Source organism: Pyrgilauda ruficollis, unplaced genomic scaffold, assembly GCF_017590135.1.
Source record: "Pyrgilauda ruficollis isolate IOZ18807 unplaced genomic scaffold, ASM1759013v1 scaffold54, whole genome shotgun sequence".
Lineage (NCBI taxonomy): Eukaryota > Metazoa > Chordata > Aves > Passeriformes > Passeridae > Pyrgilauda > Pyrgilauda ruficollis.
The window spans coordinates 3,734,376-3,747,871 of NW_024527044.1; the positions used below are offsets into that span (position 1 = coordinate 3,734,376).

Genomic DNA, 13,496 nt, shown 5'->3' on the forward strand with positions numbered 1-13,496 from the left:
TCTGAGGGAAAACTTAATGATGTACTAGCAAACAATGAGAAAAACTTGCTCATTATCCAGAAAGTTTTCATTTACAGTGTGGTCTCAGCATGGCTTTTGCTGAAAATCAGTGGTTTATGCGATGACCTTGCATTTGTCACATTCAACAACCTAACTTGAAATAACAACACACGTGGTGTGACAAGCTGTTACCTCTATCATTTTTTAAAATTCCTAAGTTTTAATACTAAGCCAGAAATTTAATTTTATAGCCCACCTGCTACAATCTATACTGTTTCTTCAAAAGTGAGATTTGCAAACAAATTAAAGCTTGCAAAGGACCATTTTAATGACTTAGCCATGTCTAATCAAAAAATGTTAAGTTCAATCTAAATCCAGAAGTTTCTAACATCTCAACCACATTGGCCAGAGGCATTAAAAAAAAAAAAAAAAAAGCCAAACAATGTGTTACCAAAAATATGAGCTCATATTTAGCTAAATAGCTCAGAATTTAGCTAAAGAGAAAACCTCAAGAATGATGCACAGCTCTTTTGCCCAGGAACCGTAACAATTTACCCAGGGAAAATATTTTAACTTTCCAACCCAAGCTGTACCTTCATTAGGAGTTTGTGAATTTTTCTCTAAGAACACGACCATGTGATTAATGAAGTGCAGACTGATCCTACAGTAGCTATAGGCTAACAAGAGTGAGGCTCAGCCAGATTTACAGATGGGTGTTTTTATCTCAAGAGACTCCAAACATTGTCTAGAGGAAAACAGCAAGTGAAGGGACAAGGCCTGTCGTGTCAAAGAAGCTACTCTGGCATCAGGGTGTGTTCCCAAACCCAGTGGGCTGATGTAAAAGTTGGCTTAATCACAGGATGAAACGCTGAGAGAGTAAAAACTGCTAAATTTCTCTGGGAGGAGAATTTTCTCTGGGGACAGGAGCCAAAAAACAGGGTGTGTGTAGGGGACATCAGAAACCTTTACTGTGTTTATGTGCTAAAAAGGCAGAGAAGATATTGACTGTCAGGTGTACAGTTTAAGATCCAGTTCTCAGCCTGTGCTGGTAATTCTCACCTCAGCCTATGTCCTGACATACATCTTGTTTCTCAGGACTGGATGACAGCTGGAATGCTGGGAGCCAGGACAAGCATATTTAGGACTGGCCAGACCACGTGCTAATGCCTATCTTTTTCCTATCCTTTTAATGGGTATTTTTACTTAACTGACACATGTGTTAAAATTACTACAGCACTTTTCCTTATTTTACAAAACTCGAGCAAGTTCTGTAATTGCAGTGTGCCTGCACTGCTTCCCAGTCCATGCTAATTATCAGAATCTTGTTGGAAGGAGAACTCCTACCCAACCCAGTATTTTTAGCTCATCCTACAGCACTCTTGCTATCCTACACTGGCTGGTTGGCAATGTTCTGGTTGTTTGTAGGTTAACTAGAAGAGGGTTTAAAGTACCTTGTACCATAATAAAGTATTTAAAGAAAGAGTACTTGAAGTACTAATCAATTCAGCTGATGCCTGGAACTCCAAATTCCAAACACAAAGAAGAAAAACAGCAATGCACCTTTGAAACAAAGTAACAAAAATCAATCAAAAATAGAGGTTGCTTACACTGCTGACTTGGATCGGAATCTGTGGTCATCTTCACATAGTTTGAGGGGAAGAGACCTGTCACACCATTGATTTCTCCTTGCCACCAGTCAGCATCATCTTTGTTCAGCACATTAATCAGCTGCCCCTTGGAGAAACTGAGCTCGTCCTCATTGTTTGCCGTGTAATCATACATGGCTATCACCTGGCACACTGGGAAGGAAAGAGCAGAATGGAGTTATACCAGCACTAAAACTGTTTTCTCAGTGTTTTACAAAACCACAGGAAAGAAGCAACACACTGTTGCATGAGAAAAATGCCACATGATTTTATCTTGATACAGAATTGTCTTCCCTTTTCTTTTACTTCTTTAAAATTGAGCCAGCCAGTAATTCTTACTTCCACTTTATATATCTGTGAACTTTTACAATGAATGGACTACACCTACTGCCTTCCAAACACTTTACAATGTAATCAAGTACCCATCTCTCTTTTACTGGCTGAAAAGAGAGTGAGTTTGATTCTCTTACTGCAGACACTTGTGGGGAAAATGTGGCAGAGGAAGAGGAAACGTGCATTAGCTAATCATGAGTTGCTGCTTTAGTCACAGGGAAGTTTGGTCCAGTAAAACCCAGGAAATTGTTGTATAAGCAACTCATAGCTGTGGAGAACAGCATAATTTAAGCACACAGAAGCAAAAAAGCTCATTTTCTGTGAAATAACCTCATTTGTACTCAACCATTCAAATGGAAAAAACCTAGAAATAACCTGAAAATTTGCTTAGTCTCCTTCTTTGTAAGGAGCATGTAATTCCACATGGTTTGCCAATGTTTGCTAGCTCTAAAATTTTTTGCTAGCACTTGGAAACATGGAGTTTCCGAAAGAGAAGAGTATGGCTCTTCAGAACAACCATGAAAATTAAAAAGCCCAGAAGATGGATGCCTGACCTTCACAGATACATGAACATTTGAAATAGTTACATAAAATTCTAAATGAAATACAAAGTCTCTTTTTTTCACCTGAGGGAGCAGCTGATGTGGTTCTTTCACTGCTTGGACCCAGCAGCTTCACATGGCTGGCAGGAAACCATCCCTTCTGTCTCTTTTTCCCTCTTGCCTGTAAATGTTTGTAATGGTTATTACACAACTGAAAAACTGAATAGTCCACAGAATAGAAAAAATTGCAAAAAATATGTCACAGAGTTTTGCCAACAAAAGACAAGAAGTCAGACTTCTAAACAGCTACTAAATGAATCTTAAAAGATAAAAATCTGACTAAAGCACAAAACAACACAATTCAGATAAAGCTGCGCCCTAATACGTTAATACAAATTTTTTAAGTGAGATTTCAGAGCACAACTCAAATGTAGGGCTGAAAATTTGTTCTATGAATATTCCACCTATGCATCATATCCAGAGTTTCTAAAGAGGTCAAAGGCACTTTAACAGGACATTCTTCTTAAATCTAGGTGGGGAAAGGAGAGAAGTGGGAACAGCACTTTTGCATTAAAGAAGCTTCCAACTCCAGCTTCCAAACCCACCTGTCCTTTCTTTAGAATAACTTCACAGTTTAATGTTTCACCAATTAAATCCTAACCAATTAAGTAACTGTCAACTTGTCTCTTCCTCCTCCCGTCTGTTAATCGACAGTTTTACTATTTTATGTGACCAAGAAAATTGACTCTAAAAAAACCATAAAACCCCCAGCAACCCAAAGTTTTAAAAAGCCAACCAACCAATCTAACAAACAAAAAAAAATCCACCATACACCTTTTCTTCCCCTTTGGTTTACACAGGGTAACTTTCTGACCAGCTTTTATATAACTCCATACTCAGTTGTTTTTTTGAATTAAACCTGAGAGCACCTCCTTGCCATTCATGAAGTCACAATTATTCCTCCTTGAATCACTTACCTGCAACTCTCCTTGCCACCATCCACTGGCATTTTTCTTCAGAATAAGTATCAGCTGTCCTGGAGCAAGACTGAGCTGTTCAGTTCCTGATGCAACATAGGCAGTAGTAACCTGAGCGATTTCTGGAGAGAAAACAGTAAAATTGCATTTGTTATTTTTTCACTGCAGTAAGAGCTGGAACCACAGAAATAGCCTGGAACACAACTTTCAGCTAAGCTAAGAACACCAGCCACCAAACACTGCTATGAACCAAAATGCTCAGCGTTACCTAAGAAACAGCCTTACTTGTTAAAAGGTTATCACACACTTACCGGGTTTCTTATTTATTGTTCCAGTTTTGCCAGCATAGCTAGAAGCCTACAAAGACAAAATAACAACCACCTTTAATATGCAACAAAACCAGTACAGTTTACACTAAAAGCACATGGAGATTTTAACTTTATACCCATATTTAACAAAACAGCATCCTGTACAGAGAGAGAGGCACTGTGACACTGGCTACAGCTCCGATTTAGCACTCAAGCTACTAAGGATTTTCTTTTCTATCAAGCATATTAACCTCTGCTCAAAATCCCTGTGTAAGAGCTGGGTGCCAACAGAATGAAATGGAGAGAAAATCCATTGAGAATTGTTAATTTTCAGACTCTGAACTCACGTCTGGATCTTTTGGTCTGACGTAATTGGAGGGGAAGATTCCAGTCCTGTTATCGATGCTCCCGGTCCACCACTCCCCTTCCTTCTGGGTCACCAGGATCTCCTCTCCTTCCATGAACGTCAGGTCACCGGGCTCAGAGCTCGAGTACGGATAGAGGGCAACGTACTCTGTGCAAGGAGCACACAGGGGAGAGCAGAGCTTCAGAGGGGCACAAAGGAACCCCAGATGCACATAAAGGGGTACCAGCATTCTCCAGTGTGTGCACAACAGGGCTGGTAACAGTGTGTTCATAACAGGGATCACACCTCCACAAGTCTGTGAGCTGACCTGTCCACCTGCTTCACTGCACTCACAGTTACTCTTACAGGTACACAACTTTGTAATGAAAAAACACAGCTGCAATTAAAATATAATGGAGAAAGCATGGAGATACACTAGAAATTTTTCTCCAGTAATATTTGTATACTGTACTCCTTACTGACTGGAAGAGAATGAGCCACATTCAGGAGATTAAAAATTTTTTCTCATGTCTTTACAGAACAGCGTAACACAACAGAGAATAGCAGGAAGAGAACTCTGCTTATGGGTTTTTAGAAATCTATTCATACTTGAGCAGAAGTCTTAATAAGAGAACCTAGGCCTATGCTCAACCTGCATTACTTATAATCTTAAGTTCTTATTTTAGAACTTTTGTATCAACAGCTGAACATCTGCACTGTGTGTCTTGGACAAGCACTCAAAGTGCTGCTCAGAACCTCCTCACAAACTGAACTATATTCACAAGCCCTTAAGCAGAACCAGACTGTAGCATTAGTTGGCATTTTTCACGCTCTCTTACCCTCTCCTGCTGTGTAACTCTGGGTATAAGGCCTTTTGTTTACAGCTGCATAAATAGCTTCTGGTCTGCAGAAAAAAGGGAAAAAAAAAGCTCTGTGTTACCAAGAGACTGATCAAGAGCAAATCTCTCAATTCACATGAGACAAAGATCACTTTGGTTATATCAGAGCTGGTACTGACTCTGGATTAACTACAAAGACTTCCCTGACTATCAAACAGTGTCAAGTTTTAATGATATTTAATATATTTATGGCACCCAAGAGCACACCACTTAAAAAAATATCATGTGATAAAAGGGAAGAGATACATTCACAAATTATGTTATTCAAAAGGAGTAAATGAAAGATTTTTACTAAATTCTCTTATTCTAAAGAATTTCTAAGAAGTCTTAGCACAATGCACAAACAGAACAATTTACACACAGTGGTGCAGCCATCCCAGCAGTAACCAGACTTTACCTGAATAGTTACCCTGGAGCATGAGAACAGGCATAATAATCTTTTCTAGTGAAGAACAACACACTACTGCTCTGTGCAGAGCTTACAGTTAGTTTTGGGTCACTTAAAAATTGACACCTTTAGAGGCAGAATGCAACTGCACTGCAAGAGAGGACCTGGTAATGAACAAGAAGTCTGGCACTTGATGAATAATCAAACACCACTGATGTTTCACAGCACTCAGCCTAGCAAGGCTGTCTATAGTTACACAGCAGTGAGCCCAACATTACTTGGCTTGCCAGAATGAAATAATAAAAGCCTAACATGACACAGTGTAAATTCTAAATGGCATTTATGCTCTGCACACTAAAGCACTGCAAGAATTTTGCACTCTAAACCACTGCTTTTTGCAAACTGCTGAATAAAACAACAACAAAAGTCACAACACTTACTCCTCTTTCTTGGTTTCACTCCCAGGTAAGAGCTTGACATAGGACTTTGGAAACCAACCCCTTCCTCCATGTACCTCCCCAAACCACCAGTTCTCCTGCTGCTCCAGGACAGTGATGATGTCATTCTTTGAAAAATTCAAGTGGTTATCTTTTTTTGCAGTCCAAGAACAAAGTGCTTGTGCTTTTAGGTTCTCTACAGGCTGCCCCTGTAAGACAGAAGTGATGCTGGTTGATCACACTGCCCCAGCTGTTAAAAACAAACACTGGTGTATCCTTTATTGAAGGTTAAGCAACTTCATTCCTAAGTGATGGCTGAATAACTTTGTTTACATCAATGCATGCACGCAACTCAGTTTATTTGTCAGAAATATCTTTTGTGTCTAATTGTAGGTGCAAATTATTTTAGAATTATGAAAGATGAGTGTTCTTGCTCAGTAGTCCCTGGAAATATATCAATTCACACTAGTAGAATATTTAGATGAGCTTCTTGATCCTCCAGGCTGTTCAGTGCATCCAGCACTAGCAAAGCTGTGTGGTGTTCTGGTTTTACTTTACATCATTTTCATTAAGATGAATCTGAAATACATCAAGTTCTGCACAAGGTACCTGTCCATGAACGGGTGAAACAGATCCAGGGGACACAGTACGAGTAAAAGCTGATTTCTGCTGCCAGGCTGTGTTAACATTCAGGCTGGAAAAGGGGATGTTTTGGTACTCAGATTCTTCTGCAGATTTACTTGGTGAAAGTGGTCTGCAAATTGAACACAAGGCATATTTATCAAATTACAAGTTTTATTTAGAAAGTACCTCAAGCAGAGAACTTTTTTTTCAACATCTATAAAACTGATATTCTACACAATGAAAGCAGACTATCAAATACTTAAATTTTCCTTTTAAGAAGGTTCTTTAGTAAGTATTCTGCCTTTGTATTTTAAAACTAAGCAAAACTATACAGCATATTATGTGCCAGCTAAATTTAGAAAAAGCACTTTAAACACAAACATAACAACTCACTCTGAAGCAGCTGAGGTAGTAGATAAAGATACTGTAGGAGGAAGTAAGGCTTTCTTAGGAGATAAAGCTTTTTCTCCTTCTGGTATTTTTTCTACATAATTGCACGGAAACCAACCAAAATGTCCTTGAAAACTCCCATAAAGCCAACCAGGCTCTCCCACAGTTTTTTCATCAACCTATGGACAGGAGGAGAAATGCAAAGGAAAGAGAATTAGCAGCATGAAACAAGCAGGGACCTGGTGTGTCAGCACCTGCTGGCTCTGTGACCCGAGCAGGGGCAGTGCCCACACCAGGATCTGCCCTGGCAGAGCTGAGCTGATTTTGCCCTGTGAGGATGCAGCTGCACTGGTTTCAGACACAGGTACAGACAGACCTCAGGGACTCTGCTTCAGACAGGCCCCAGACGTGCACATGGGGGTCATGCAGTGCCTCTGAGCCACTCTGTCCTGCCAAAAATGCCAGTGCATTGTGCTGGATTCTGCTGAATGTGCAGCTGAGAGGAAGGGGCTGGTGAGCCCAGCAGAGCAGGAAACAACTGCTGCTGTTCTGCTCACTGATATAATTAACCCTGTCAGCTGACTGCTTCCAAAACACATCCAAAAATTCTGTTATTTAATATGTGATTAAGTATAGAGCATCCTTAAACATTCACAGCAATCCTGAAGCTTCCATTATGCTGCAAATTAGCCAGTTAGTGAAAATTGGCTAAAAATTAGCAGCCCATCAAACACTATCAGCTGGTTAGCTTAGCTGGGGTTTGGGATGCCAGAGGAGGAGGAGGTGGCAGCTGTTATCCTATTTCTGAAATCAGTTATCAGCAGTCAAATGATACAATTACAGCTGAGAGTGAAGTCAAAGCAAAACCTACTTCTCTTGTTCCCTCTTCCATGGCTCACTGGTATGAAAATGCAAATAAATGCTTTAACACTGTCAAACTGAAAGCTAATTTAGTCAAGTGTTTTAATATTTTGTACCACGTTGCTTCACAAATTCTTCCTTATCACCTACTTGTATTACTTACAGTCTGAATGAGGAGCAACCACGTACTTATACATTAGAAACAGTTGTAAATCAGTTTTCACACATTCACCTGCAGGCAAAGATTTTCAAACAAGTGCTAATAACGAATATACATTAAATAACACAGACTTCAACTGAGAAGCCACAAGGCATTACCAATCTTATAGTCCTGCTGTAATATTACAGACAGCAAATTCTGAAAAATGCTGCAATAAATGGACACAGAATAAATTACTCAAAGTGTCTGCCTGAGGGGGGATTGATAAAAACACTCAGAAAGAGAATCACAGATTCACAGGATGGTTTAGGTTGAAGGAGATCTTAAAGATCACCTGGTTCAACCCCCTCTGCCAGGGGCAGGGACACTAGACCAAGTTGCTCAGACAGGCAAAAATGTCTGTAAAGAATACACTGGAAACAGCATTAAGATTCAAAAGAACCTCTCACATCTACTTGTTATATAACTAATTTGATTTTAATTCAAGTGCCATCAATGAATAATTCATGTGTCTATTAACTGTGCTCACATTTCAAGCAAACACTCAGAAGCCAACTTGCACATGTGCCATGAGCTACAACAACCACATTGTTTCTGATCTACTAATTTTAGAAAGTTTATGTTTAGCATTCACTGTTCTTATATTTACAGAGATTGTCAACATATCTAGGATGTGTAAAATTCAGAGAAATATTTTGGCTGAACTAATCCTAATTTCACCTGTTTGAAAAACATAAAGCAGCAATCCATTTTAAAATCTGAATAAACTTTACAATACATCAGCACAATGCTTTTGATCCTTAAGACTTTGTGCATCTCAAGGCTAGAGAAAAGGGTTAATTTTTGCAAGTTAAATGTGAATAGTCAGTCTTACCTGAATTACATCTCCAGTATTAAAGCTCATCTCATCATGGTTCCTTGCCTCAAATGGATACAAAGCTCTGTAATTTACCAAGGCAATGGAATTCCTCGACTCTGCAGCACCAGTTGCCTTGCCTGGAAGGTAAGAAAACCAGTTACCACTCTGACACAGCTGAGACAAGCATTCAGTTGGAGCCCCATCACTCTAAGCAACTGGTAGGAATATCAGTTCTTGCCCCAGTCACAGTGCAGGTCCCAGAGGAGACCACCAGGGCATCAGTTTAACACACCAATCATGGAAATGTAACTGAGACAACAAAATGCATTGACTTCTGCAGTGAAAAAATCACAAAAACACAGAGTGGGTTGGGCTGGAAGGGACCTTAAAGGTCATCTCATTCCAGCCCCCTGCCATGAGCAGGGACACCTTCTGCAAGACTTCATTAAAAATGACATTTTTATCTTCTCCTCTTTCCTTGCCACGCTGCTCTGGCTAAGCCAGTGCTTTAACAAAGCCTCATTTAACACCACTATAATGTTCCAAGTTGAAAAGATCCCACTGTTGCAACAATGAGTGTTCAGCAGCATGTTGTGAAGATTTTACTTAGAAACCTATAATAGCAAAATCTCACGATTTCTATTTTCTTTGCATCTCCGTTCTCCATGTCAGTGACTGATGCTGCAAACAGGGAATGTTTTACAAGGTTTAGCTGAGGTGTGCAAATATCTTTCAGCCCTGTTCTAGTTTGATCCTTGCTGAACTCAGTGAGAAAAGTGGCTAATAAAAACTGACAAGAACTAATGAAGGATGAAATTAAATGTGCCTTTAATGAAGATATTGTTAAAGCACTATTTTTCCAAGTCCCACAGCTAGTTAGGCCTAGTCATTCAGTTTTTTGGTTTTTTTCTTTTATCTGATGCATTGAATAATGACAAAAGAAACTATATTTCACTATTAAGAAATCACTTTTCTGAACCTTACCTGCCCATCTCTCATCAATGAACAAACCCCCTCCATATTAGCATTCTATTTTAATGAAAGAAAGTGCAAGCCCTAGGAAAAACCTGTTTCCAGCAACTGCTATTTGTTGACCATGATCACTGGAAGATCTGTCATCAGAGTCATAGGTGCTGAAAACTGACAGAAGTAACTTAAGTTTATAGGATCATTCACAACTGACAAAGAGATGAAACACTGCTGGTTTGGGTTCTTTTTAATTGTATCTTAGGCAAGAAGTTTGCTATAGAATCACACCAATAACAGCACACCTGAAGAGTGAAGGAACACTCAGGAAAGTAGAAGTCCAAAAGTCTAACGATTTTGAGATTACCTTCATTTTTCCAGGGTGGCTTAAGACTTTTCCCCTCTGTTGGCTTTAACAGATCTGCAAACTTTTCATTTATGTTTATTTTAGAAGTGTGTTTCTCCACCTCTTGAGAATTAGTTGCTTCTTTTATCTTTTTCATCTCCTCGTTCTGCTTGCGCCTCTCCTCAGCTTCCTTTGCTATTTGTTCTTGCTTTCTTTTATCTTCTTCCAGTTGCCTCTGTCTTTGTTGTTCCACCTCCCTCGAGACTGTGCCTTGTCTATTTTTCTCCTCCTCTGCAAGAAGCTGTTGTTTGTTTTCCTTTTCTCTCATCATGGCAGCTGCTTCTTCAGCTTTCAGCTTTTCTTGGACTTTTTCCTGCATTCGTTCTTCCTCCAATCGTTTCTTTTTCTCTTCCTCTTCCCTTCGGATATTCTCCTGCCATCGGTTCTCCTTCTCCCGTTTTGCCTTTCTGGAAGAAAGGAATGAGAGAGGTAGGAGAACATGCATATAAAAATGAATGAGATTGTGTTCAGTACAATGAGACTGTGTACAGTAATCAGTGACACTTGCCAGCAAAACTGAGTTTATAACATTGATCACTGCTCTCAGGGTCACCAGCTCTGCCACAGACCATGGCTTAACATGAATGCCAGAGTGTTCCACATAAAAATAACAAATTGATTAAAATTCAGTAATTTTAGTCCATCACCTGTGCAGTGCCTTCACAAGCACTTCTGCCCAGCTGCATCCTGATGAGCAAGAACTGATCTGATAATTGAACCAAGCTGGATTTAAACTCTCCAGCAAGGCAGTATCCAGATCTCCTGACTGGAAACAATGACTTCCAAAGAGATTAATTTCACTCAGGTACATAGATAAAAATAGCCTTTGCATACTGATCTTGGCAGCTTGATATTTTTGCCTTCAGCAGTTGTAATCTATCCAATGTGCTTATCCTTGCCAGGACCACACTGCAGCAGACAGGATCTGGAAACCTGACTGTGTTCTCTGCAACTATTCAGATTTATCCTGTGCCTCAGCTGTCTAAAGAAGTTTATATCCAATTCAACACAATATGTTAGCTGTCAAGACCTTTCTTCTGAAGAGAAAGGACCTAACCCTTTGGGTCATCTTCTTAAAAATGTCTAGATGAGACCTCTTCATCCATTCCTTGTGGGACATCCACTCCTCTGATGGGTATTTTAGTGTTTCCAAGCACGTGGCAGGATGCAGTAGGAGCTGTGCAGTGAAGCTGTTACTCCATCATACAGCTGTGTCCAACCAAAAAATTCATAGGCTATCACCACACATATGGCACATGGCTCTCTTAGACTGTCACTTAAAATGTTATGAAACTTCATCACAGGCAGAAAAATGCTGTGATGAGCAAAGCCCATGAATCACCACACTACAAGGTCACTAGCTCTGCTTCTTTAGTCAAATCAAGTATAAATCATTGAAAAATGTCAAATTCAAACCCTCTTACAGGAGGAGTGGTACTCCACATAAAATGCTTCCTTGAAGGCAACCAATAGGATGCATTTTTACATTAAAACATAGATCTTATCTTAAAAGCCACAACAGCATTATTTTGTTCTAAGAATTGCAGCACTGACACCCTCAGCCATGACTACCTTGCAGCCTCATCTTCCAGTCGCTTCTTCTGTGCCAGCTCAGCTCTTCTTTTTTGTACCTCTCTTATTTTGTCCTGTTTGATCCTGTGGAGCTGTTCCAAGGCTAATTGCTGTGTGCTGTAACTTTCCCTCAGGTCCTAGGGAGGGAACAACGGAATACATAAAAGGGAATAAAGCCAATCTTTGAGAAAAGCATACAGGCATTTAATGCTTTTTCAACCAAGTTTTAATACAAATGGCCAAAATAGTATTAAGTTATTAATAGTCCTTGGAGGTCACTGCAAAGAAGGTCAAATCATTGAAAGTATAAAAGGAGATGGCAGGTTTGCAAAGTCAGTGATGTAATTTGGGCTTTCAAAGAGCCCTTCCAGTCCTACACCTGCTGGAAATGCCAAGTACAACAGAGGAGAGGGGAAGATACAGAGCTGAGTGTTGAAACACAACATTACTGAAGGCAGTGAATTGTATTTTAAGTAACTACAAGGAGGCAGATTTCAGCTGAAAGCCAACACTGCACCATAGTCTGAGGAAGTATCCTGCAGTAGGGTGCTCATCCTCGATGCTTCCTGAGTGATCAGTCCCCACGTTTAAACCAGAAAAACTTCATAAATATACCCAGCAGTCTTACCACTGTGGGAACCACACCTTAAAGACACTAACTCTGACTGGACTTTTTCTGTACTTGTAAACTTTTCAGTGCTAATATTTCTTTTTGAACACATCCTTCAATTCCTATCCCACCTCCCTCTGATAACAATCTTTTTTTCCAAGCAAAAAATCAGCATGACTCTTTCGGATAATTAATTTACAGACCAAAAAAAATCAACAATAATCTAATTACTTTAGCCTGTACTTCGCCTTGTGGCAGGCGAAACACGTCTAAGATAGTTCAGTCTTTTTTCTTAGGAAAATCCTGCTGATATACATTGAGCAATGCAAGAGGTAAACCCTGACTTTTTGTATCTGATCACATAAATACAAATAAAGCAATTAAGAATTAATCATTCCCACTACTATATGCACCTCTAGCAAGAATCATGTTGCCTAAGACATATGGTGCAATTTATATGACAAAGGCAAGATAACACAAATGCTGTGTCATTGGAAGTCTCTGTAGCAACACACTAAATCAAGAAATTGACTACAATTTTTTCTCAAATATATTCAGCTGGGAATATTTTTCCTTCTTATTTTGTCAAGAATTTCAGGAACACTATGGAAGGGAACTTACATTAGAAAAACTCTCATCTCTTTAAGTACAGAAAAACCCTCATGCAAAGCAAAATGAAAAGCTCAGTTAGGTAATTCTGTTGGGTTTTTTCCCTCATACATTATTCTGAAAGTACTTCTGACCTCAGAAGACAAAAAGTAGTGTTGAAAGACAGCAAGTATGTTTTAGTACTGGGTTAATCTGGAGGTTTGACAGCATTGTGTTTGCCATACCATATTCTGTACTCTGGTGCTACTTCTAGACTTTTGAACTTGGACAAGAACTCAAATACCTGACTCACAGCTTAGGATGGATGGATACAGGTACAGAGCAAGAGATGGAAAAGTAGGAGAAGACACTCTTTCCATCTGAGACCACTTTTATGGTTCATGTTACCTTAACTAACAAGAAAAATGTTTGGGTGAAACAATTTAGAGAACAGTCCATTAAGAAATTAAAAAAATTAAATGTGAGTTTTTTGCTCTCAGTATCGTGCAGTTTGGATTTCTAAGCAGGTAAGTACGTTAAGTCTTAAAGAGGATATAAAAGCTAGCAGAAAGAGAAGCAGCCTA

At 39.4% G+C, this 13,496-nt stretch overlaps 1 protein-coding gene across 5 annotated transcripts in view; it reads right to left on the reverse strand.

Moving 5' to 3' along the window:
* Window positions 1-13,496, reverse strand: part of ITSN2 (intersectin 2) — an 80,866-nt gene that overhangs the window by 19,764 nt on the left and 47,606 nt on the right. For all 5 annotated transcript variants that reach the window (XM_041480802.1, XM_041480803.1, XM_041480801.1 and 2 more), the window contains 12 exons: window positions 11,715-11,851; window positions 10,104-10,549; window positions 8,786-8,907; window positions 6,894-7,069; window positions 6,486-6,630; window positions 5,880-6,085; window positions 4,992-5,056; window positions 4,154-4,320; window positions 3,810-3,855; window positions 3,499-3,620; window positions 2,606-2,702; window positions 1,608-1,799 (listed from right to left, as the gene is read on the reverse strand). In XM_041480802.1, coding sequence (XP_041336736.1) covers window positions 1,608-1,799; window positions 2,606-2,702; window positions 3,499-3,620; window positions 3,810-3,855; window positions 4,154-4,320; window positions 4,992-5,056; window positions 5,880-6,085; window positions 6,486-6,630; window positions 6,894-7,069; window positions 8,786-8,907; window positions 10,104-10,549; window positions 11,715-11,851 — 1,921 coding nt within the window. The remainder of the gene's footprint in view (window positions 1-1,607; window positions 1,800-2,605; window positions 2,703-3,498; window positions 3,621-3,809; window positions 3,856-4,153; window positions 4,321-4,991; window positions 5,057-5,879; window positions 6,086-6,485; window positions 6,631-6,893; window positions 7,070-8,785; window positions 8,908-10,103; window positions 10,550-11,714; window positions 11,852-13,496) is intronic.